General features: G+C 45.8%; 1 protein-coding gene across 1 annotated transcript; it reads left to right on the top strand.

Annotated features, from left to right (window-relative positions):
• Window positions 1-250: 250 nt before the first annotated feature.
• PPP6C (protein phosphatase 6 catalytic subunit) lies at window positions 251-18,836 on the top strand. The gene is made up of 7 exons (XM_054998148.1): window positions 251-648; window positions 3,608-3,703; window positions 8,181-8,246; window positions 9,120-9,261; window positions 16,267-16,346; window positions 16,471-16,680; window positions 17,840-18,836. The coding sequence occupies exons 1-7, from the start codon at window positions 574-576 to the stop codon at window positions 18,086-18,088; spliced, it is 918 nt and encodes a 305-aa protein (XP_054854123.1). The 5' UTR covers window positions 251-573; the 3' UTR covers window positions 18,089-18,836.
• Window positions 18,837-22,324: the final 3,488 nt, after the last annotated feature.

The following is a 22,324-nucleotide window of genomic DNA, read 5'->3' as shown; positions in this document are numbered from 1 at the left end:
GTAAAGGGGGCATTGACTCTCGAAAGCTCATCCCCTGTAAAACTGGTTGGCCTCTAAGGAGCCACTGGACTCAGGTCCTGTTGTTCTACTGCAGGCCTGCTTGAAACTATCTTCTTGAGGAAACACCGTTATCCTCAGGATAAGGAGGGAGGAATGGACTACGAATCCCAGAATGCCACAGAGCTCAACGGCTTCTGGCGCCCTCTGACGCAAAATACCGCAGGGCAACCTGGGCGCGGGGAAGCCAGAAGTAGCCTTTGGCCCGGATCAGAAGGACGCTCCTCTACAGATTTCAAACGCTCTCCGGAAGTGAGGGCGGTCATTTCCGGCCAGGCCCGCCTTCCCTCCCGCCGGGAGAGATCAGGGAAAGAAGGAGAGGGGAAAAAAGGATTCCTGGGACTCTTCCTCTCCTTCCCTGCGCGCTCAGTCTGGAAATTCACGGGAGTGGATTGACCGACGGGCCACCCGGAAGTGCGGGTCTCTCCTTCCGGCCCCGGTCTCCCCCCCCTCTCTTTTCTCTCTCGTTTTCTCCCTCCTCCTCTTCTTTCCCCACTTCAAAGCGGCGCTTCCAAAATGGCGCCTCTAGATCTGGATAAGTACGTGGAGATCGCGCGGCTCTGCAAGTACCTGCCGGAGAACGACCTCAAGGTAAGGCGGGCGCCCCGAAGGCCCCGCGAGGAGGCAGCCGTGGGGTCTTCTTTCCTTGCTCTCCAGTGTCCTCTTCTGTGTCGACCGCCTGGGAGGCAGAGGCGGCGCATAAGAGGCTTAGGGGAGCCAAAGAGGCGAGTGGGGCATGTTGGCATCCTACGGTTGGCCAGGACTCGAGTCTCTTCTGCCCCCAGCCTCGGTGGTTTGGAGGACGGTTTGGAAGCTGTCTCGTGTATGAGGAAGTGGAGGTAGCATTAGGGATGTCAGTCTCCAGGTAGGGCCTGGAGCTGTAATCAGAATTACAGCTGATCTCTAGGCCACAGAGATCAGTCCCCTTGGAGAAAATGGCTGCTTTGGAGGGGGCTCCATGGCATTATACTCCCCTCTTCAAAACCCACCCACCCCAGATTCTACCCCCAAATCACCAGGAATTTTTCAACCCGTAGTTGGCAACCTTGGGTGGAACTGAAATGTCATCAGTAGATCTAATTGCTATCCAGGGGAGTTTTTTGGGGAAGGGGGTTACCTGGAGCGGCTTTCTTCTCTAAGCATTGATTGGTATGGTGGTGCTGAATTCTGGGTGGTTTTGTAAGCCTTCTCAAGTACTTGCAGAGCAAGGTGTCCTAGAAATACTATAAACAGATAAGCTGTATTGGAGAATGGTGGCTAATGGCAGAATTTTCTGGAGAGTAATTTGGTTTTTAGGTGTTGGCTTTAGTTTTTGCAGTATTTTTTGTAAACTCTCTCAAGCACATAGGCTGTGATTGTTGAAAACAAGCTAAAAAGGTTAAAATGCCAGAATCTGGTGATTGAGCTGGAAGAACTTTAGAATGGGAGAAGGGTGCAGGCAGTGGTATCCTCTTTGTACTTGACATAGAATTAGATCTAGATTAAATTTTCAATCAGTAGAGCATTATTTTTTTACCACTCGGTGAAGCCCACTGACTTCCACAGAATGGGGTATAGAGGACCTTGAGGATGACATGAAGGGGGTCTGTAGTAGAAGAGATTGGTAGGAAATGCCAAATTTAGTTTGCATCCAACCCATACAGATGAGTTAATAATCCTTTATGCTGAGATCAGGGAAACGGGTGTAGCTTTTCTGATCAATATAGCCTTTTAGTAGGGGAGAAAACCAAAACAGTTTGTTTTGGGGAAGAAGGGCCATATTAATGTAGGAAAATAGCAAGGCTTCCTTTCTTAGCAGGTGCATAGAAGAAGATATTTAGTCAGGTATAGTGTTCTTTCTCTGTTTGACATGCTGCAGAGATAAGCCTAGTATCTGACATCCCAGCATTTTAATAAATATCTATTAAAGTTTTAGGAGCACTGCTGTCTTCCTATGTGTATCACAAATGGATTATTTGAAATAAGCAAACCATCTCCACAATGTCAGTGTGTTAGTGCAATGAGAGATGGGAATAAATGGGTTCCTTTCTCTATGAGTATGTGTTTGTTAAGCATAGAGGCTGTCTCCAGGAAATGGTTTATAGCTAATATTTTGCTGTATGTTTGCATTTCAAACTTTTAGCCCCCAGAACTTTTGCCTTTGCATGATTCTTGAAAGGATCTTACACTAGGAGCTTTTAAAAATCTGTTTTCCTCATTCATACCACTATAGTATGTAAGATGGTACTGTCTGTTGAACCATCATGTTTTTGCAGCAAGAGTATGCTAGCTTTTAGTTTAAGACACAACTCTATTTTGAAAATGTACATAAGCCTGATAAAGCTCTTTGCCATTTACAATGGCTTGTGCCATATGTTGGGGCAGTATGTTTTAGTAGAAAGGCATAACCTAACTGTACTTTTTTTAAAAAATGGTTCTTCATGGCAACATTGTATCTTTTCTGTAAAGCCATTTGGTACTTTGTTGAAGCCATTTGGTACTTTGTTCTTGCTCAGTCAACTCTTTTCTGTTATCAAAATTAAAAAGTTCTTGGATGTCTTCAGTAGACAAGCTCTGGAATAATGTGGGCTGTAGGTAGTTCTGTTGGTCCACAGCAAAGTCCAGGATGGAAAAAAAGCTGTATAATACCTTTTAATGAGACCAACCGCAATAACACCTTACAAGTGTGCAAGTTGTCATGTTCTCCAGAATTCTTCCTGGATGTTTAGGGGTGGGGGAGTTAAGTGAGAACTTTCAGGCCCCGTTAGATGGGTAGCCATGTTGGTCTACAGTAGAACAGCAGGATTTCAGTTCAGTGGCACCGTGTAGAAGCCAACAAGATTTTCAGAGTGTAAGCTTTTGAGAGTCAGAGCTCCTTAATAGGAAACCATTCAGGTTCCAATATTAAGGTCTCCTTATTTGAACCTTTTGTAGAATGGTCTATGAATTCAAAGGATGGAGGGTTGGGCTAGTATCAAATGGCACCCTTCGCCATCTACGAAGAAGCAAAAAAGGAAGCCATCCAATTAAAAACGCAAGACTTCCATATCTTATCAAATGTGTCTCTTATTTGATCATACACAGAACAAAATGCTTGAATAAGTTATCAGAAAAATAAAATCGCTATTGGCTTCATTGCTGAAATCTTTGTAAATAATCTTGAGGCTAATAGCAAGTAAGAATTTTGTTCTAGTGAGCAAGAGGAAAAAGCTTTTGCAAATCAAAAGTTGATGTCTATAGTTTACCCAGCAAAAACAATGGCATGTAGAAGGACTGTGCCATCCAGACCAGTTGTAGTTTGACAAGTTTCTACACAGTTCAGCTTGCCATATATTCTAGTCCTTTGACAAGATGCTTGACAATATATTTCAATATGTTATACTGGATTAAACCTTTTCTCTAATCCAATGCAGTGGTTCAGAGAGGTGGGGAAAAATAGCATGGCTGTGGGTTGTTCTCATATAGCTGTTCTTTCTCCAAAATCTAGACTGCATTGTAAGGATACAGCAAGCAGATGGTTATTGAGTTCAGACAATTTTCATACTGACCCAAATAATTTTTCTCTCTGTAGCGTTTGTGTGACTATGTGTGTGACCTGCTTCTGGAAGAATCTAATGTGCAGCCTGTTTCTACGCCAGTTACCGTCTGTGGAGACATACATGGACAGGTGGAGTTTCATACAGATTATTCTTTTGGCACTGTCATTTCCAGCAGCAGAGAGGGCTGACATCTGCAAGTTTTGTAGAACAATTTGCAAGTTTTAGCTTATGGGAAGACATGAATGGTTACTGTATTGAAACCTCTTGTGATTTATTTTTTCATTATTGAAACTGTGGAGGGAAAGAGGAATGTGTTCTTGTCTGTATTTACTAACAAGACCAGGCAAACCCAAATCTTTTTCAGGTGCACATCCCTAACGTTAAATATTGTGACCTGTAGGCGAAAAAGCAAAAATTGTGGATTAGGTTTATTTATTCATTTAATTTCACATTTCCTATGCATTTCATTCCATACTATGTACAACTAAATTCCACAAATGTACTTTATTCATACTTTTTTTTTCTAATCATGGAAGTTAATAAATAAATCGTAAAGACGTTCAATTCACTTGTTCTTTCTTACAGTGCAATCCTAAGAAGAGTTACTCCAGTCTAAGCCCATTTATTTCATTTAATACAAAGTCTTTAGATTTGTTTGGAATTTCCTCTGCATAATTAAGCAGGCTTAATTCTGGGATAAAGGAAAGTCTATACCTTATTCCAATAGTGATCATCACATCTATCACCATTTGCCATCATTTTACTGTGTATGGAAAAAAAACCTAGCATTTTCTGCTTTACAATGCCAACCAGCACTTTCCTTTCATCGAACATATTTTTTTGCTCATTTACTTGAGGCTAATCCCCCTGATTTGCCATTCTTATAACATTTTTATGCATTGTGAGGCAGGGATTAAATAGAACATTTTTAATTAGGAAATTCCACACAGATATCAATATCATGTTGTACCTCTGGGTGCCATTTCTTCATGTATTTTTTCACTGACCTACTATGTAGATCAGTTAGAAGACAGCTCAGATGAGAAAGAAAAGGAAATTAATACATTTTGACAATTTTTTTTATTAGAGGAACAGAAGAAACGTATTAATTTCTACTATAAAGCTTTTTAGTTACAGAAAGCAGAAAAGTATCATATGGAATCACTTGATTATTGTGGACAAAATTATTATACTTTAAACATCCCATCTCTTTTCGCTGTATGAAGTGACTTAAATCAAGTTTTAAACATTTCCAGCTAATTATAGTAGGAATTAGAGGTGGGCACGGACTGCAAAATGGATCAAAATTTTGCACGGACTCAGCTGGTTCAGTGTTTGCGAACTGGCGGATTGTGGACTTTTCACCAGGAAGTGGCGCCAGGAGCACTTTAACATTTAAATCCCCCTCCTTGCTTCAGCTGGCTAGTGGCCCACAAACTTGTGATCACGAACTTTTCATTGTCCAGGCAGGTTCGCAAACTGACCAGTTTGCTGGTCCAGGCCAGGGCCGGAGTGCTTTAAAAAACCCTTGCTCCAGCTGACTAGCAGACACCCCACCCCCTCCATCGGCCAGGTGAAGCCAAGAATAGGCTGTTTCTCTGCTGCGCAAGCTGCTAGCAAGCTGACTGGAGCAAGGGGGGATTAGAGCACTCACAGCACCGCTGACAAGTGGTGCCAGGAGCACGTTAACATTTAAATCCCCCCTCGCTCCAGCTAGTCAGCTGGAGCAAGGTCGACCTGCTTAGCTATCTGTTTGGTATGAATGTAGCATCAGCTTGTTACAAGATCAAGCTAAGTAGCATTTTAATGATTTAAATGTGAGCTTCTGTCTAGGTACATGCAATGGATGCTTCTCTTCAGCCTGTGGGTACTAAGTAAATGCCTTTCAGAATCATTACTTGATAAAAAAGCAAAGATCACCCCTTACCAGGGTCTGTGCCAGAGTTTCTGGCGCCTGAGGTGAGATACCTACTTGCGCCCCCCCCCCCCCACTAACCAATTTTAAAAAACAGAAGAAATGTAGGAAAAATGAAAAGCACAAAACTTGAAACTTTGTACTTTTTTAATTTTTTATTTCTTAATTTAAATTTTTAATTTTTAAAATAAGTGTGAGAATAACAACAATCTTTGTTTTTCTTATTGTGAGCCAAAAATCTATTTTGTGAGCAGAAACAATGACTTGCATTGAAGTTTTGAGCACACCTGTGTGTGTGTGTGTGTGTGTGTGTGTGTGTGTGTGTGTGTGTGTGTGTGAGAGAGAGAGAGAGAGAGAGAGAGTGTGTGTGTGTGTGTGTGAGAGAGAGAGTGAGTGTGTGAGTGAGTGTGTGTTTGTGTATTTGTTTCCCTTTCTTTTTCTTCCCACCTCTCTCTGAACCCAGAGACTCTTGGCAGTAGAAGGAGGGCTTTTCTTACAGGGCCTGCTTGGAGGAGAGAGATGTTTGGAAGGGGGAGACTGAGCTGAAGCCTTCTGTTTCTCTCTGACTCTCTCCAAGTCTTAAAATATTGATCACCTTTGTCAGAGATCCCTTTCGGGAACTACCCTCCATGCTCATTCTTCTCCTCCCCCCACTTGGGTTTGAAGTCAACAGCAGCTGACAGCTAAGCAAGTGATGTATAAATATTGAAATAAACTATTGGGGGAGAGGGGGAAGGTGGTGTGATATATGTAAACTAGGGAATGAGAGAAGGAAGGTGATAAAGAGGGGGACACAGTGCTGGGGCACTGCACTGCTGGAGTGAAGGGGGAGCAGCGTTGGGATCGGAGAATAACAAGGGGGAGGGAGAATGAAAGGGAGAAGGGGGGAGGAAAGTAATAGAATTTAAAACAACAACTTTAAACCCAACAACAGTTATTTGCTCCTACCTGTCGCACAGGGACTGAAAGAGAATTGTATGTGTCTCACCTCACTTTTTCTTTCCTCTGTGGCAGTACACACACAATCAGCCACTCTTTTCCACCAAAAGCAGCCCCCCCCCCAAAAAAAAGCCTGAGGAAAGGTGAGTTGATGCCAGCTGGGGAGGGGAAAAGAGATCTACTAAAAGGAATGACAGGATTGCCCATTGGAAATAATGGGAGAGGCTTGAAGGCCCATTGGAGAAAATGGGAGCTAGGAATGCCAATTTACTTGCATGGGATCCATTGAAATGCATTACAACACAAAAAAAGAGCAAGAGTCCAGTAGTGAAGAAGTGAGTTGTGGCTCATGAAAGCTCATACCCTACCACAAATTTTGTTAGTCTTATAGGTGCTACTGGACTCTTGCTTTTGTCTGCTGCTACAGATAAACACGGCTAGCCCTCTTGATCTATCAACACAGACCCCAGAGTGGAATGACAATCCATGGGAGAAGAATCAGTGGTTTGGGACTGGAATGGCAGTGGGTGTGGAATGATACTGGGTGTCATTCCAGTCCCAGAGCCCTGACCCTATTCCCAGGAGCAGTTATTCCACTCTTTGACCTGTCATTCCAGTCCCTGAGCACAGGTTCTATTCCGTGTGGCTGTCATTCCAGTCCAAGAACACTTCTGCTTCTCCCAGGGGCTGTCATTCCACGGTGCAACCTGTCATTCCTTCCCAGAGCACAGATTCTGCTCTGAGGGGCTGTCATTGCACTCTGGGAGTTGTCATTCCAGTCCCAGAACACTTCTGCTCCTCCCAGGGTCTGTCATTCCAGTCTGGTGCCTGTCATTCCAGTCCCAGAACGCTGCTTCTACTCCCAGGGGCTGTCATTGCACTGCACTTTGGGGGCTGTTCTTCTAGTCCCAGAGCACTGAGCCTATTCCAAGGACTGTCATTCCACTCTGAAACCTGTCCTTCTGGTCCTGGAGCACAAACTCTATAGCTAGAGACTGTCGTTGCGCTCTGGGGGCTGTCATTCCACTCCCAGAGTATTCCATCTGATCCCAGAGACCTTTATGAAAAATCCATTCCGCATTTTCTTTGCAACTTTTTTTGTGTTGTGATGCATTTCAATGGAGCCCAGGCAAGTAAATTGGCATCCCTGGCTCCATTATCTCCAGTTGGCCTTCAAGCCTCTCCTATTATTTCCAATGGGCAATCCTCCTGCTATTCCTTTTAGTACATGGCGGCTGGGAGGAGAAGCAAGAAAGAAAGGAGGGAGCAAGGGGGACAAAAGGTCAGACGGGAGCTCGCTGCTCCCCAGCCAGCTAGAGTATCTCTTGCTCGCAGAAGCTTTGCCCAAGGCTTAAATTGAGAAAGAGAGAGCAGAGGAGGGGGGGAAAGGGCGGAGAGAGAAATGTCCCCGCTGATGGAGCTGAACTCGAAGCTCCTCATGCGCTGGCTGAGCGGGAAGACAGGGCTGCCCTTCTGCACTCCAGAAGAAATGCCTTGCACCAAGAGAGGAAAATTCCTGCATGAGCACACAGGAGCGCGCACACTGCAGGGAACGCCGGTCGTTGGGGGGCCAGCAGGGCGTCTCCTTCAGAGTTCAACGCCCGAGGTGGGGGCCGGCTCCGCCTCAATGGAAGCGCCGGCCCTGCCCCTTACTATCAAATGAAAGTTCTGAGTAATTTGGATAGTGACTCTAAATGCTGCAAATCTGCCTTTGTTAAAGTTCTCTCCCCCCCCTTTTTTTTGTCTTTCAGTTTTATGACTTATGTGAATTGTTTAGAACTGGAGGTCAGGTTCCTGACACAAACTACATATTTATGGTATGTACAGACTGAATGCTGAAAAATACAACAACTGTTAATTAAATGTAATGTTAATCTGGAATTTGGAACAATTAGTGGGCTTTTGGCCTGTATTCAGTATGCCTTATCTCTTTGCTTTCCTTAATCTGAAAAAGTGCAGTGGTGAGTTTTAGGAAAGAAATCAAAAGGCTATACGTTGTCAACATGGTTTGAAAAATATCCAGGTGCTTAGAACTTTGAAACTGTTAACTTGATTCTGCACAAAACTGACAGGACTGGATACCATTTGAAATTCCTTAGAATTTGCTTAAATCCATGCTGCAGCTTTTGTTCCTTTTTATGGAGATTCTCTTATAGATGTCAGTTCACAAGTAGGAGAGGGGTAGAGAGTTGAAATGTGCTGTCACTATGTATGCAGATAGAGGAGCAGAGGGTGATGATTCTAAAATTAACCCAATCTATTAAGAATCTACATTTTTCCATAGAGTTGTTCAGATAGTCATGATTCTCCCAACGTTTTTGCTGATTCGGTTTGTAAAAAAGAGAGGCATAAAAAAATGTTTCTGGACTAACAGCCTAATTTGAATTAAGTCCCACGAGGCTCAATCAAACCTACTCTCAAGTAAATGTGCTTAATATTGCTGCCCAAGTCACTCTAACGTGTACGTAAGAAGCTGCTTTATATTGAATCAGACCATTGCTTCCATTTTCTTTAGCCCCGAATTGTCCACTCTGGCTGGCTGTGGTTATCCCTGGTCTCAGGCAGAATTAAGGTCCTTCCTGGAACTTTCCTAAGATCCACTACCTGAAGATGCCAGGGAGTGAACCTGGGACCTTTTGCATGCAAAATATGTGCTCTGCCACCAAGTGAAACACTGTTTTAACTTTCAGGGTGACTTTGTAGATAGAGGCTACTATAGCCTTGAGACATTCACATATCTTCTTGCCCTAAAAGCAAAATGGCCTGATCGTATTACACTCTTGCGTGGAAATCATGAAAGCAGACAGATAACTCAAGTGTATGGATTTTACGGTAAGAGTTTTTCTTTTTTAAAAAAAGAAAATTCAGTTGTAGTTGACATAAAAACATAATGAATTAACATGTTTTTCATCTTCGTTCTTCTGTGCCTCCACACATGGGGACTGCGCAGGCGCAGGCCAGCCGCCGGAGAATTTTCTAGAGCTTCCATGGTTCCGAAGGGGCCGTTTGTCGCGCGCCTCAGCGACCGTTTTCCCGCCCAAACGGTCACGTGATCCTCCAGCGACCAACGGCCCCTTCCCTCAGTTCTCTTCTTGCCGCCGCTTGGAGAGAACGTGAGCTTCGTTGCTCTGTGCTTTGTGCTTTTTCTGACTTCTGACTGATCTTTGGCTTTTTGACTTTGGACTTCGGACCTCGACTAATCTTCGGCTTACTGATTTGGACTTTGACTGGACTCGGTAAATACGACCCGGATTGTTTGACCTCTCTCTAGCGTGCCCCTGAAGATGGCCTCAAAGGCTCTCTTTAAGCATTGCCTCCAATGCCACACGAAAATGGCCAAGACTGATGGCCATGAACTGTGCCTCTTTTGTTTGGGGGAGACACACAATGTGTCGGCCTGTAGGATTTGCCAGGGCTTCACCAGCAAGGCCCGGCAGGAGCGCAAGGCCCGACTGAACTCCTCCCTGTGGCAGAAGGTCATGTCCGGAGGCGCCCCGTTACCTTCCCCCAAGGCCGGCCCTAGCCCCTCTGCCGAACGGCAATCAAGAGCTGGCTCAGTGGCCTCCGCGAGGTCGGGGTCGAAACCGCATCCCCCGAGTGCCTCGGCGTCGAGAGCGGCCTCTCCAGCGCAGGGACCGGTGCGGCCGCCCCGTAGCGCATCTTCCACCAGGTCGGATCCGAGACCGACGTCGGAACCGAGGATCCGGGTACCGAGTCCCCGATCGGAACCGACGACCGGGTCGATTCCGATGAAGTCTAAGAGGTCGAAGCCGAGGTCCCCTTCGAAGGCGAGGAGCGCGTCGGTTCCGAGGTCTTCTTCGGAACCAGCGAAGAAGAAGAAGAAGACCAAGCATCATCGGTCGCCGCATCCCGCTCCCCAGGAGGAGGTCATCGTGCTTCCTCACACGCCTTCCCCTCATCTGGGTTCCCCCGAACCAGAGGGCCTCGCCGTGCCGGTGCCGGATCCGATGGCCTTCGAGACGGTGCCCGCGGAGTTCTCGTCGGGGCCGGAGCCGAGCCCGTGCCGTCGGAGCCGACCATCGCCTGCTCTTCGGTCGCCGAGGCTGGAACCGAGCCCGTCTCCTCGTCGGAGCCGTCCTTCCCCTGCCCGTCCATCTCCACCAGCTGCCGGTCGTGAGCGACGTCGGTCTGGGGACAGTGTCCGATCGGCCCGGTCCACTGCGTCCCAACATCGACAGGCCTCCTACCTCCCCTCGCCATACCGTTGTCAGTGGGAAGGGGCACCTGCCGGCTTCTCCATGTCGGAACCGGGGCCATCGACGTCGAGGCCGGCGTGGGCTCCCCCTCCACTCCAGGTTCCGGAATCCCAGCTCGGTTCCGATGAGGAGGATGTGGAGAGCTTTGGCGGCTACCAGTCGGAGTCCTGGTCCGAACCGTCGCCGGCTGAAGAGCTAGTGCCATCTGCGGACTCGCCATTCGAGGACCTCCGCATCTACGCCGACCAGATGGCAAGGATGGCCAAGGCTCTCGAGATGGACATCTCTTCAGCAGCCCCGAAGACCAAGGACAAGCTCCTCAAGCGCATCTATGGGGATAATCCGGCGTCCGTTGGCTTCCCCATGCTCGAGGGTATTGAGGAGATTGTGGAGAAGGTGTGGCAGGTGCCCTGTGATCAGCCTCCAACATCCAAGCGCATCGAGCAGCTTTACAAGATCAAGCAGGGTACCTGGCCGGCACTGGTGAAGCACCCTCCACCTTCCTCCCTGGTCACGGAGGAATTCAACCCCCGACGGTCGGGTCAGTCCTCGGTGCCTGCCGATAAAGAGGGCAAGAAGCTGGATGCCATGGGCAGGCGCCAGTACATCGTCGCTTCGCTGGGTCTGAGGATCGCCAACTACCAGACCATCATGGCAGGGTACCAATTGTACCTCTGGGAGAAGTTGGCATCCTACACTCGAGACCTCCCACCTGAGCAGAAGGCTGTCGTCTCCCTGTTGCAGACAGAGGCTGTCCGGCTGTCTAAACAGCAGATGAATGCTGGGAGTCACGCTGCCGACACTGCTGCTCGGGGAATGGCTTCGGCGGTGGTCCTCAGGCGCCACTCCTGGTTGCGGTCTACGGCCCTGTCCCAGGAGGTGCGTTCCAGGGTGGAGAGCATGCCCTTTGAAGGGGACTCGCTGTTCTCCAAATCGACTGACGAGACCCTGAAAAAGAAAAAAGAGGACAGGCAGACGGCGCGGTCCTTGGGTCTGGCTCCAGCGGACAAGCCCTCCTCCAGGCCACGGTACGCTCCCCGGTCCGGCCCTTACCACTACCAGGGCAGATACCAACAGCAGCGACCGGGCTACCAACAGTATCCTGCCTACCAGCAGCGGCCTTACCCTCCCGCACAACAGCAGAGGAGGCGTCGGCCCTTCAAGCCTCGTCCGGCGCAGCAACCGGCCCAGCAGAAAGATCAGCAGGGCGCTGGGAGGCAGTACTGACGGGTCACGCCAGCCGTATCCCCGAACTTTTCGGACAGACTGAGTCCACTCCTCTCTGAGTGGGAGTCAATAACATCTGACTCATGGGTCTTAACTATTGTTGAACTGGGATACGGGCTGGAGTTCGTTGAGCTGCCTAGATGCAGTTCACCCCTGACAGCTGTCAATAACACTATGGCCGAGCTGGATGCGGAGATCGTGTCGCTCTTGGCCAAGGGTGCTGTGGAAGAATTGCCCTATGAGGACTCTGTAAAGGGTTTCTTCTCTAGGTTCTTCCTGGTCCCTAAGAAGGATGGGGGCTTACGTCCCATTTTAGATCTGAGGGGCCTTAATGCCTTCCTCAAGGTGACCAAATTCAAAATGGTTACGTTGGCGGCTGTGATCGCCTTGCTGAAACAGGGAGATTGGTTTGCGGTTCTTGACTTAAAAGACGCATACTTTCACGTGGGCATACGGAAGGAGCACAGGAAGTACCTGAGCTTTGTTTACCGGCAAAGGGTTTTCCGGTATAAGGTGCTCCCCTTTGGCCTGTCCACTGCCCCACGAGTGTTCACTAAATGTGTGGCCCCTGTGGTTTCCTTCCTACGGGAAGAAGGCTGTACCATCTTTCCGTACCTCGATGACTGGCTCATCGTGGCTGAATCGGAGTCTAGGCTGGTGCAGGACATTGGCTTGGTACTTAGCACTTGCCAACGCCTGGGGCTCCTGGTGAACTTGGAGAAATCCAAGTTGGTGCCCAACTGCAAGGTGTCCTACATTGGTGCACTTTTAGACTCTGTGGAGGGTAAGGCCCTGCTCCCCTTGGAGAGGGCTCGGTCCCTAAGGGGTCTAGTGTCCATGTTTAAAAGGAACCGGTTCCAGTCTGTGCGCACTATCCAGTGCTTACTAGGGCATATGGCAGCGGCCACCTCTGTGGTGCCTTTCGCTAGGCTGCGTATGCGCCCTCTCCAGAACTGGTTTGTGCGGAGGTACGATGCTCTACTGCACCCTCCGTCCCTCAAATTCTCTATCCCGAGGGTCATCCTCTCCTCCTTGGACTGGTGGCTGTCTGATGACAACTTGTTTAGAGGGACCCCTTTTGGGTATCAACACCATGACATCACGGTTACCACTGATGCCTCTCTGTTGGGATGGGGGGCTTACTGTGGTGATGTGTCTGTGCAAGATGTCTGGTCTGAGAGGGAAAAGACCCTCCATATCAATGTGCTTGAACTAAGGGCCATTCGTTTCGCACTTGTGTCTTTTACAGCACTGCTGAGAAATCGTCAGGTCTTGGTGCAGACGGACAACACGACTGCCATGTACTACCTGAATCAGCAGGGGGGCACAGTGTCCATGGCCCTGTGCCGGGAAGCCACACTCACTTGGCAGTGGGCTATCGAGAACGGCGTGTCGCTCCGTGCTATACACGTGGCTGGGTCAGACAATGCCCGGGCAGATGCCCTCAGCAGGGCCCCTTTACTAGACCACGAGTGGGAACTGAACGGAGAGTGCGTTGGGCCGATCTTCCAGATGTGGGGTCATCCAGTGATAGACGTGTTCGCCACTGCGGCGACCACCAAGGCCCACACGTTCTGTTCCAGGGCAGGGAGCGACCCCCTCTCTATTGGGGATGCCTTCCAGTTTACGTGGACGCAGGGCTTGCACTACATGTTTCCTCCGTTCCCCTTGATTCCCAGGGTCCTGTGCAAGATAGAGGAGGACGGGACGGACTGCATCCTAGTGGCCCCCTTCTGGCCACGGCAGGTTTGGTTCCCGAAGCTCCTGCGGATGTCCCAATGGACATATGTCAGTCTGCCCCCTCGGCAAGACCTTCTCCTGAACGGGAGCCTAGTCCACCACGATCCCAGGAAGCTGCACCTAACGGCTTGGCGGATCGTTCCTCCCCGATAGGCTTTACTGACGAGGTACAGAGGGTCCTCCTGAATGCTCGTCGGCCATCCACTAGGCGCGCTTATGCGGCCAAGTGGCGCAGGTTTGAGCTCTGGGCACTTGCCAGAGGAGTGGTGCCCGAAAGCAGTCCCTTGGGGGTTGTGTTCGAGTATTTGTGCCACTTGCGTGGCCTGGGCTTGAAGGTGTCCTCCCTCAAGGTACACTTGGCAGCGATATCAGCTGCTCACGCCCGAGTTGAGGGTGCTACGGTGTTTTCTCACCCACAATCCCGGTTCCTTAAGGGCATGTACAATCTTTACCCACCTGTGTCGGCGCCAGTGCCTCAGTGGTCGCTGTCCTTGGTGCTCTCACGTCTCATGTTGCCTCCATTTGAACCTATGGCTACATGCCCCTTGGATATGCTATCCTACAAGGTAGCATTCTTGGTGGCCGTCACATCGGCCAGAAGGGTCAGTGAGCTGTCTGCACTGCGGTCTGACCCTCCCTTTCTTGTGTTTCATCCCAACAACGTGGTCCTGCGTCCCTGCCTCGGGTTCCTGCCCAAGGTGGTGTCCGCCTTCCACCTCTCGCAGGATATCTCACTGCCTGCATTCTTTCCTCAACCTTCCTCTAAGGGGGAAAAGGCCCTCCATTCCCTAGACTTGAAGAGGGCCCTAGCCTATTACCTGGATAGGACGAAGGGATTCCGTTCCAGTCCTCACCTGTTTGTATGTTTTGGGGCCAAGGACAAGGGTAGCAGGGCTTCCTCACAGACCCTGTCTAGGTGGATTGTGACGGCCATTAGCAAGGCCTATTCCCTGGCAGGGGTGGCTTGCCCGCTTCATGTCAGAGCCCACTCCACGCGGTCCCAAGCATCCTCTTCGGCACTCCTCAGGGGGGTGCCCCTGGTTAACATTTGTAAAGCAGCCACATGGTCCTCTGCAGACACCTTTGTCAGGCATTACGCCGTTGATGTCAATGCGGAGCAAGATGTATCTGTGGCCAAGGCTGTCTTACACTCCCTTTTTTCCTGAGGGAGTTTTGGAATGACTTTCTTGGCGTACCTGCTGGGTACCCTTGAGTGAAAGTGTATATATGTACCTGGGGGTGTGTATATATGTAAATATTGAGTATTTATGTGTCCTTACACAGTATTTTTACATAGATGTATATATGCATATCTATTTATTGTTGTTCTTGTTTGCTTAATAAAATTGTGTTGGACTTCACCCCCGCCTTCCTTATTGTGTGAAGCTTGGTACACTCCCATGTGTGGAGGCACAGAAGAACGAAGATGAAAACAGGGTTAACATACCTGTAACTTATGTTCATCGAGTTCTTCTGTGCTGACACACAACCCTCCCTCCTACCCCGCTGTGAACTCCAATGCACGATTTTGTGATGGCTGTAACGGAAATTGGTGTTTTTAAGGTGTTATGGCTGAAGTGTGTTGGTCAAGCGGCGGCAAGGGAGAACTGAGGGAAGGGGCCGTTGGTCGCTGGAGGATCACGTGACCGTTTGGGCGGGAAAACGGTCGCTGAGGCGCGCGACAAACGGCCCCTTCGGAGCCATGGAAGCTCTAGAAAATTCTCCGGCGGCTGGCCTGCGCCTGCGCAGTCCCCATGTGTGTTAGCACAGAAGAACTCGATGAACATAAGTTACAGGTATGTTAACCCTGTTTTCTGGAAGTTGTAGTTTTTTGTACTGTAATGATTTTAGCACAATTGTAAACAGGTGAAAATGTAACATTGAAAGCTGTGGGTAGAGATCTGATTTTGTGGATTGTAAAATCTAGCAAAAGTGGTATAGGAAGGAAGGCAGTGGGAGGGCTTCTGGTGTCCTGGCCTCACTGACAGTCCTTTAGATGGCACTGGATTTCTAGCCACTGTGTGTGACAGAATGTTGGACTGGATGGGCCACTGGCCTGATCCAACATGGTTTTGCTTATGTTCTTATGTTCTTATGTATAAGGTTTGTGTTTATGGTGTGATTTGCATAGGCATGGGGGTGCAGGAAGCTATATGAGATTTGACTAACAGACAGTAACTGGATTAGGCTTGAAAATACTGAGTTCAAATCTCTTCATGACTTTGCTGAATGATCCCGGGGATTGGAAATTTCAAGCATATGTTCTGTCTGTCAAAAGTCACCCACTCTTGAACAGGGAATAAGAGTAGGTTAAGATTGTCCACAACCTGCCCGTTCTTCACTTTAGACAGCATAGATTAAAATGGAGATCTGTTCTGTCAGTCAATCAAGAAGTGCTGATGAGTTAAGATGTTTCGCTTTACAATAGGATAATTGAAAAGTTCTTCCTAAATTAAGTGACTTGTGGAAGTGTCCCTAGGCTGAGTTAGGTAAACATATGCAGCCAGGCTTTCATTAATTCTAGAAATTCTTAATGCCTCTGCTTTGCTATCTACTGAGCCTGCAACCCAATTAGTCAAGCTGGACAGTGAAATTGTAACTAATACAACATGATTTTCCATGCATCCCTCCCTTCTTTCTCTCATTCAAACAGATGAATGCCAAACCAAATACGGTAATGCTAATGCCTGGAGATACTGCACCAAAGTCTTTGACATGCTTACGGTAGCAGCGGTAAGTGTTTTTATTAAACGCAGCTTTTGAAAATAGAAATTGACTGACTCTCTAATCTCACTTCTCAAATGTCTATTGAATTTCAAGCATGTGATGCTCCTAAAATATGTTTTCCCTCTTTAAGTTAATAGATGAGCAGATACTCTGCGTACATGGGGGCCTGTCTCCAGACATCAAAACACTGGATCAGATCCGAACTATTGAGCGCAACCAAGAGATTCCACATAAAGGAGCTTTTTGTGACCTTGTTTGGTCTGACCCAGAAGACGTTGACACCTGGGCTATTAGTCCTCGAGGAGCAGGCTGGCTGTTCGGAGCAAAAGTTACCAATGAGGTAAGAAAAAGAGCTCTAAACCCATCTTATAAAATGTTCAGTTACAACTACGCTTTCCATCCTCCCATTCCCACCTGCCACTCACGAGCCGTCATGCCAGTGACGGAGGAGCTGCAGGGTGTGCTGAAGCCCAATTCAGTAAAAGTCACCTTCAAACAGGCAATTTTTACTGATCTGAGCTTCAGTGTGCCCCATGGCTTCTCTGTCATTTCCAGAATAACAGAGGTGATTTTTACTGAACTGGGCTTTTCTGGCGTGATGGGGGAATGTGGGAGCATGCAGGTGGGAGGCAGCTATCCTACTGCCCCCCCCCCAGCTCCCTGCATCCCAACTAAACCACTGGGAACTGTAGTTACAACTGATGTGCCCAGCAGCAGTTTCTAATGTTTGATATTCTACTATTACAATCAAAAGAGGTAAAAAAGCATGTCTAATCTACATTTGATGTGTTGTCTATGAAAATATGGTAAGAATGCTGATCATCTTTTTAATTGAGGGAGTTTCTCAATTTGTAAAACCACTGAAAGCTATTTTTCTAGCGTATGATTGCCTGTGGGTCGAATGAGTATTTTGTGGGGACAAATGCTCTTTCTGTTTCTCTTGCAAAATTCTGATTTGGTGTTCTGTGACTTGTATGTAGCAGTTAAGATGAGGAGACCTCAATCCTACTGAATTAATAAGTTCTAGTTGTATTTGCTGCCCAGAATCCGGCTGGAAATATGTTTGCCACTGCTGTTAAGTCATTTGAAGCCTTGTAGAACGGTACTAAAAACAGCAGTGTTTTATATCATTGTGTCCACTACATACGTACATTGCCCCATGGGCTTACAAAACGGAACTTTCATGCTTCCTCTTCCTTCTGCAGTCTGCTCTGCTTCCCAAAATGCAGCTCTTGGAGATTGGTGAATCCTTAGGAAAGCCCGAGGTGCAGTTCTGACGGGTGACCTTGGCAGTGAGCAGGTGGTGGTTTAGGATCCAGCCCATTGACTCATGTAGGGAGCCATCTGAGAGTTCGAAGTGAAAAGCAAGGCCGTCCCTCAAATGGGATATTTATTTAAATATAATGCTCTTTTGATGACTGCTGTTGGTGAAAGGTGTCGCCTCCTTCATTAGTTTCTGTTGTAAATGTTTTGACCCCCATCTCTTTTAATTTTTCCAGTTTGTCCACATCAACAACTTAAAGCTCATCTGTAGAGCACATCAGCTGGTGCACGAAGGCTATAAATTTATGTTTGATGAGAAGCTGGTAACTGTATGGTCCGCTCCGAATTACTGCTATCGCTGTGGAAATATTGCTTCAATCATGGTCTTTAAAGATGTAAATACGAGAGAACCAAAGCTCTTCCGGGCAGTCCCAGACTCCGAACGTGTGATTCCGCCAAGAACAACCACACCATATTTCCTTTGAGACATGGCTCAGCTTGTAGTACTGTTTTCTCTGTGACATACTTTTTATTGAGCACTTTGCTGCTGAAATGTTGCCTCTTGCCTTTTTTATTTTTAAATTATCTAAATGTGTTGTATATTGTGTCTGTAGCAATGTGTCTCTCCATCTCTCTGCACACCTCTTGTGTCCTACCCTTCCTTCCCACAACTTTTCTGCAAGTGCTCATGAAATGTCTCCGGCACTTACCGCGGCTGGCGGCTGTTCTTGCATATTTGTGGGAGTGACTTTTAGGGAAAGCAGCACTTTTCCTTAAATTAATAAAAATGGAGCAAGACATCAGAACTAGTCTGATCTCCTTCATTTCATTCAGGAGGTTATCTGTGGGGAGGTGTTTCTTTTTTTGTGTGTGTACATTTTAAAGAAATTTCAGCAGCAAAGTTATATTCAGCGTGCACAATGGGAATCTCGATTCAAAGTGTAGCATACACATGTCCAAGATGTAAAAATGAATTGTCCTAGTTATATTTTGTTTTAAAATGAGTATAAGTAAGTGGCCTAAAAGGCTGCCCCAATTATATTTTTGTTTTGTTTGCTTTGGGTTTTTTAAGGATTCAAAAATAAAACAAAACTGGCTACAGGTATTTGAATTTGTATAGTAAAATAATTGTTCTGATTTTTTTCAGATACCTTGTATTTTTAATAAAGTCATATCCTGAATTCAGCCTCTAGGTAAAACATTTGAAATAAAACCCTACATTGTTAATATGAATGTATATTGTCTTCATATTTCCTGCATACATAAACATCTGCTGCTAATGTGGCTAGGGCTTGGCTAAGTACCGCTTGTGTCTCTTAAGAGTTCTGTTGTGTTCTGGAAACTGCTACAGCCAATACATCAGTTCTCTGCTCCTGCCAAAACTTAAAGAATCCTGATAGCTTTGGGTAGATTTACTCTGTTCTACTCCATTTGTGATACACAGTTGTAGAAGTTAGATTTGATTAAAATAGAAGGGCTGGATTCTGACCTCTTTATTATTTTATATCTAGCAAAGAGCACCCAAACTATTTAATGTCATAATTCTAGATTATTTAGTGTGTGGTTATTAGATTAAAAAGAAGCAAGTGACATTTAACTAAAAAATGTAACATTAAGGTTTTTGAATGCTCACTTGAGGAGGTATTTTTCCACCCCCGTGTCATCCTGCTGTAGAATGCCAGAATGATGAAAAGGGGTTCTGTAATTTGTGTTTAAAATCCTTTTGAAAGAATTAATTCAAGACAATGTAATTTGCCTCATACTTACTACAACCTGCAGAATCAGCAGTAATAATAATAATAACATTCAATTTATATACCGCCCTTCAGGGCAACTTAATGCCCACTCAGAGCGGTTTACAAAGTATGCCGTGTGCCATTATTATCCCCACAACAACAATCACCCTGTGAGGTGGGTGGGGCTGAGAGATCTCCAGAGAACTGTGACTAGCCCAAGGTCACCCCGGGGGCTTCAAGTGGAGGAGTGGGGAATCAAACCCGACTCTCCAGATTAGAGTCCCGCACACTTAACCACTACACCAAACTGGCTCTCTAGTACTAGTTCATTTATCTCATGTAAGTACCCCATCCCATCACCACGTGTGTGAATAAGTATAAAGTATCCATGCTGGAGTGTGACTAGCATAAAGTGTAAAATGTCCCCTCTTCCCATGTCAGTGTATTATGTCTTGATCAAGTTTTTAAATATGCTGCAACGTTCATTCTCAGGATGCAACTATGCTGTTGTTGGGGAAAATATATAGACTAGGTAGGGGCAACTGCATAGTGTTGTTTTTTAAATCCCTTTTTTGCTCTTACTGAAAAAAGTCCTGTGTGTTCCAAGTCACTTTTTTCAATTTAGCAACCCTTTGTCTCCCTTTTAAAAAACATATTTATTCCCATTTCTTAACAAGACACAAATATTCAGATATATGGTATGAAAAGTAAGGCACCATCTACTTTTTAAAATATGGAATGTATGTTACAAATATAGGTCACGGGTAAAGCTGCCTTAGCCTACACTAAATGCATTAAAATTGATGGTCAGTGATATGGCCTGAAATGTGATAGATACGTGTGTGCAGGTAGATTTCTGTTTTCACCTTTGTCTTTGATATGTGTGCCTTGATGATGGACTAGAAGGTGCCACTAGACAGAAATCTGTGATCTTTACTGCTGTTCTTCGACATTTATGAATAGCAGTCAGCCCAGTATTTCAAAGTTAGTGTGGAATCTTAGCTATTGAGCCCTGACTTAAAGAAATATGAGCTTTTAAAAAACTTTTAAGAAACTCACTGCAAGCTGCTATTTTAATATCCATGTATTCCCACCCTACATCCTAATTTAAAAATAGTATGAGGAGCTGCATTTGTGTGTCTGTGGTGGGTTAGGGAAGTTGTGTGTTGCCTCGTTGATGGAGCTCACTGGAGTAGGGTCGGGGCTTATACTTTTTAATCTACAGAAAGTTTATAGTGACTTAAAATTGTAGCTACTTAATAAGCATGAATGCTATACTGGATACTGAAGTGTGTTTTAGAAATCTGTACCGTTATAGGAAATGTTAACATGTGCCTAGGGTATACCTGCCCAAGGGGAAGGGCGTATGCCCATTTATGCAGTGGGTTCCAGGTTCAGTACCAACTATAGATCTGCAGGTAGCATGTGATGGGAAAGACCTTTCTCTATCCAGGGCAGTGAGAGAATTACTGTCAATCAGAGCAGACAGTGCTGAGCTGAGTGGACTGATGGGTTTGGGCAATTTAATATAGTCTTCATACGTTTATAAATGGCAATCGCTGATAAACTTTATTTTCTTGCCATTTTCTTTCTTTGGCATTTGTTCTGATTTGTCTTTAAATTAAGGACACATCTTGATTAAAATCCAGCACCATGTTGTAAGAAATCTGAATATGAAATCTCAAACTGTTGTTTTAATAAAACTAAGCAAATTTTATAGTGTCTGTGTTTAATCCTCCATGAAGATGCAGCACATGAAAGGAGGACCTGTCTTAAAATTCTGTTTGTTAAATTGAGAATATCTGGCTTATATGTGCACAATCAGTATTCAACTGAGTGTGTGAAAGACTTGCTTCTAATGAGGCTTACTTCCAGCAAAATGTTATTAGGATTGCACTCTTAATCTTACTGATTTCAGCAGTATGTATTTATTTACATTATTTATTGTCCAACTTTCTCACTGAGACTCTAAAGTGGATTACACAGTGCAAGTAAATAGGAGCTTTCGAGAGCTACATCTCTCTGTCAGATTGTAGCATATGTTTTCGTCTCGAAAGCTTATGCTACAATAAAGTTGGTTAGTCTTAAAGGTGCTACTGGACACTTTAATATTTTGCTACTACAGACTAACATGGCTAACTTTATATAAATATATCTGAAAACAAGCAGACACTGCACGGTATTTGCTTGGCAAGGCATCTTTGACTGATTTATATGTATACATATTTTGCTCCATTAACCCTGGTTTGCATATGTCTCCTTTGAAAATTATCTGTTGTCAAAATAATGGCCCAGCACATTCAAAATAGTAAAATATTCTATATCGAGTTATAATCATAGCAAGAACTGTATAAAGCTTTAAATCCTGACCAATAAAATTGTAATACATGTTCTAGCCATATTCATGAATAGATGGTAACTGCTGCAGAGAAATGTTATGGATTTTATTCTGTGAGCATGTTCTCTAGTAGTGAACCTTGTGGTTAACATACATAACTCTTTTTTGAGCGAATTATGCAACATGACTTTTTAAAAAATAATGCGGCGACAGTCTTGGAAAATGGGACCTAATGTACAGTGGGTGTTTTGACTAGATTGTAATATGACTATTCAGTTTACACTGGCATTGGCCAAGCCACTCCAAACAACATATTCCCCCCCCCCAACCCTGTTTTGCGTGCTGTGACAGCATAGTGAACATTGTGGAAATCATTTCCAGTGGTACCAAAGTAGCACTTAGGCTGTGAAAGAAATGTAAGCATTTGACACCTACATGTTGTAACTAGACTTTGCCATCTTTAATAAGGAGTGGCACAATAGTGCATCTATGATGTAAAGTGAACTGAAGTGAGTTAAACTGGGTGGCATATTAATAAAAGTAAGAGAAACTGGATTTCAAGGAAATTGGATTGAGCTGTTTCAAGCATTGAGGATGGGAGGAAACACACCTAAGCAATAACTTAAGTAGCCTATCTGAATAGTGTC

Source organism: Eublepharis macularius, chromosome 14, assembly GCF_028583425.1.
Source record: "Eublepharis macularius isolate TG4126 chromosome 14, MPM_Emac_v1.0, whole genome shotgun sequence".
NCBI classification, from domain to species: Eukaryota; Metazoa; Chordata; class Lepidosauria; order Squamata; family Eublepharidae; genus Eublepharis; species Eublepharis macularius.
The sequence above is the reverse complement of the archived record's forward strand: the minus strand, read 5'-3'. Positions and strand labels throughout refer to the sequence as shown.

What these genes read in the sequence shown, in the direction of transcription:
- PPP6C (XM_054998148.1), top strand. Translation starts at nt 574, where the DNA reads ATGGCGCCTCTAGATCTGGATAAGTACGTGGAGATCGCGCGGCTCTGC. An exon ending in TCAAGTGTATGGATTTTACG is followed by an intron (nt 9,262 to 16,266) that starts GTAAGAGTTTTT and finishes TCATTCAAACAG; the next exon opens with ATGAATGCCAAACCAAATAC. An exon ending in GAGCAAAAGTTACCAATGAG is followed by an intron (nt 16,681 to 17,839) that starts GTAAGAAAAAGA and finishes TAATTTTTCCAG; the next exon opens with TTTGTCCACATCAACAACTT.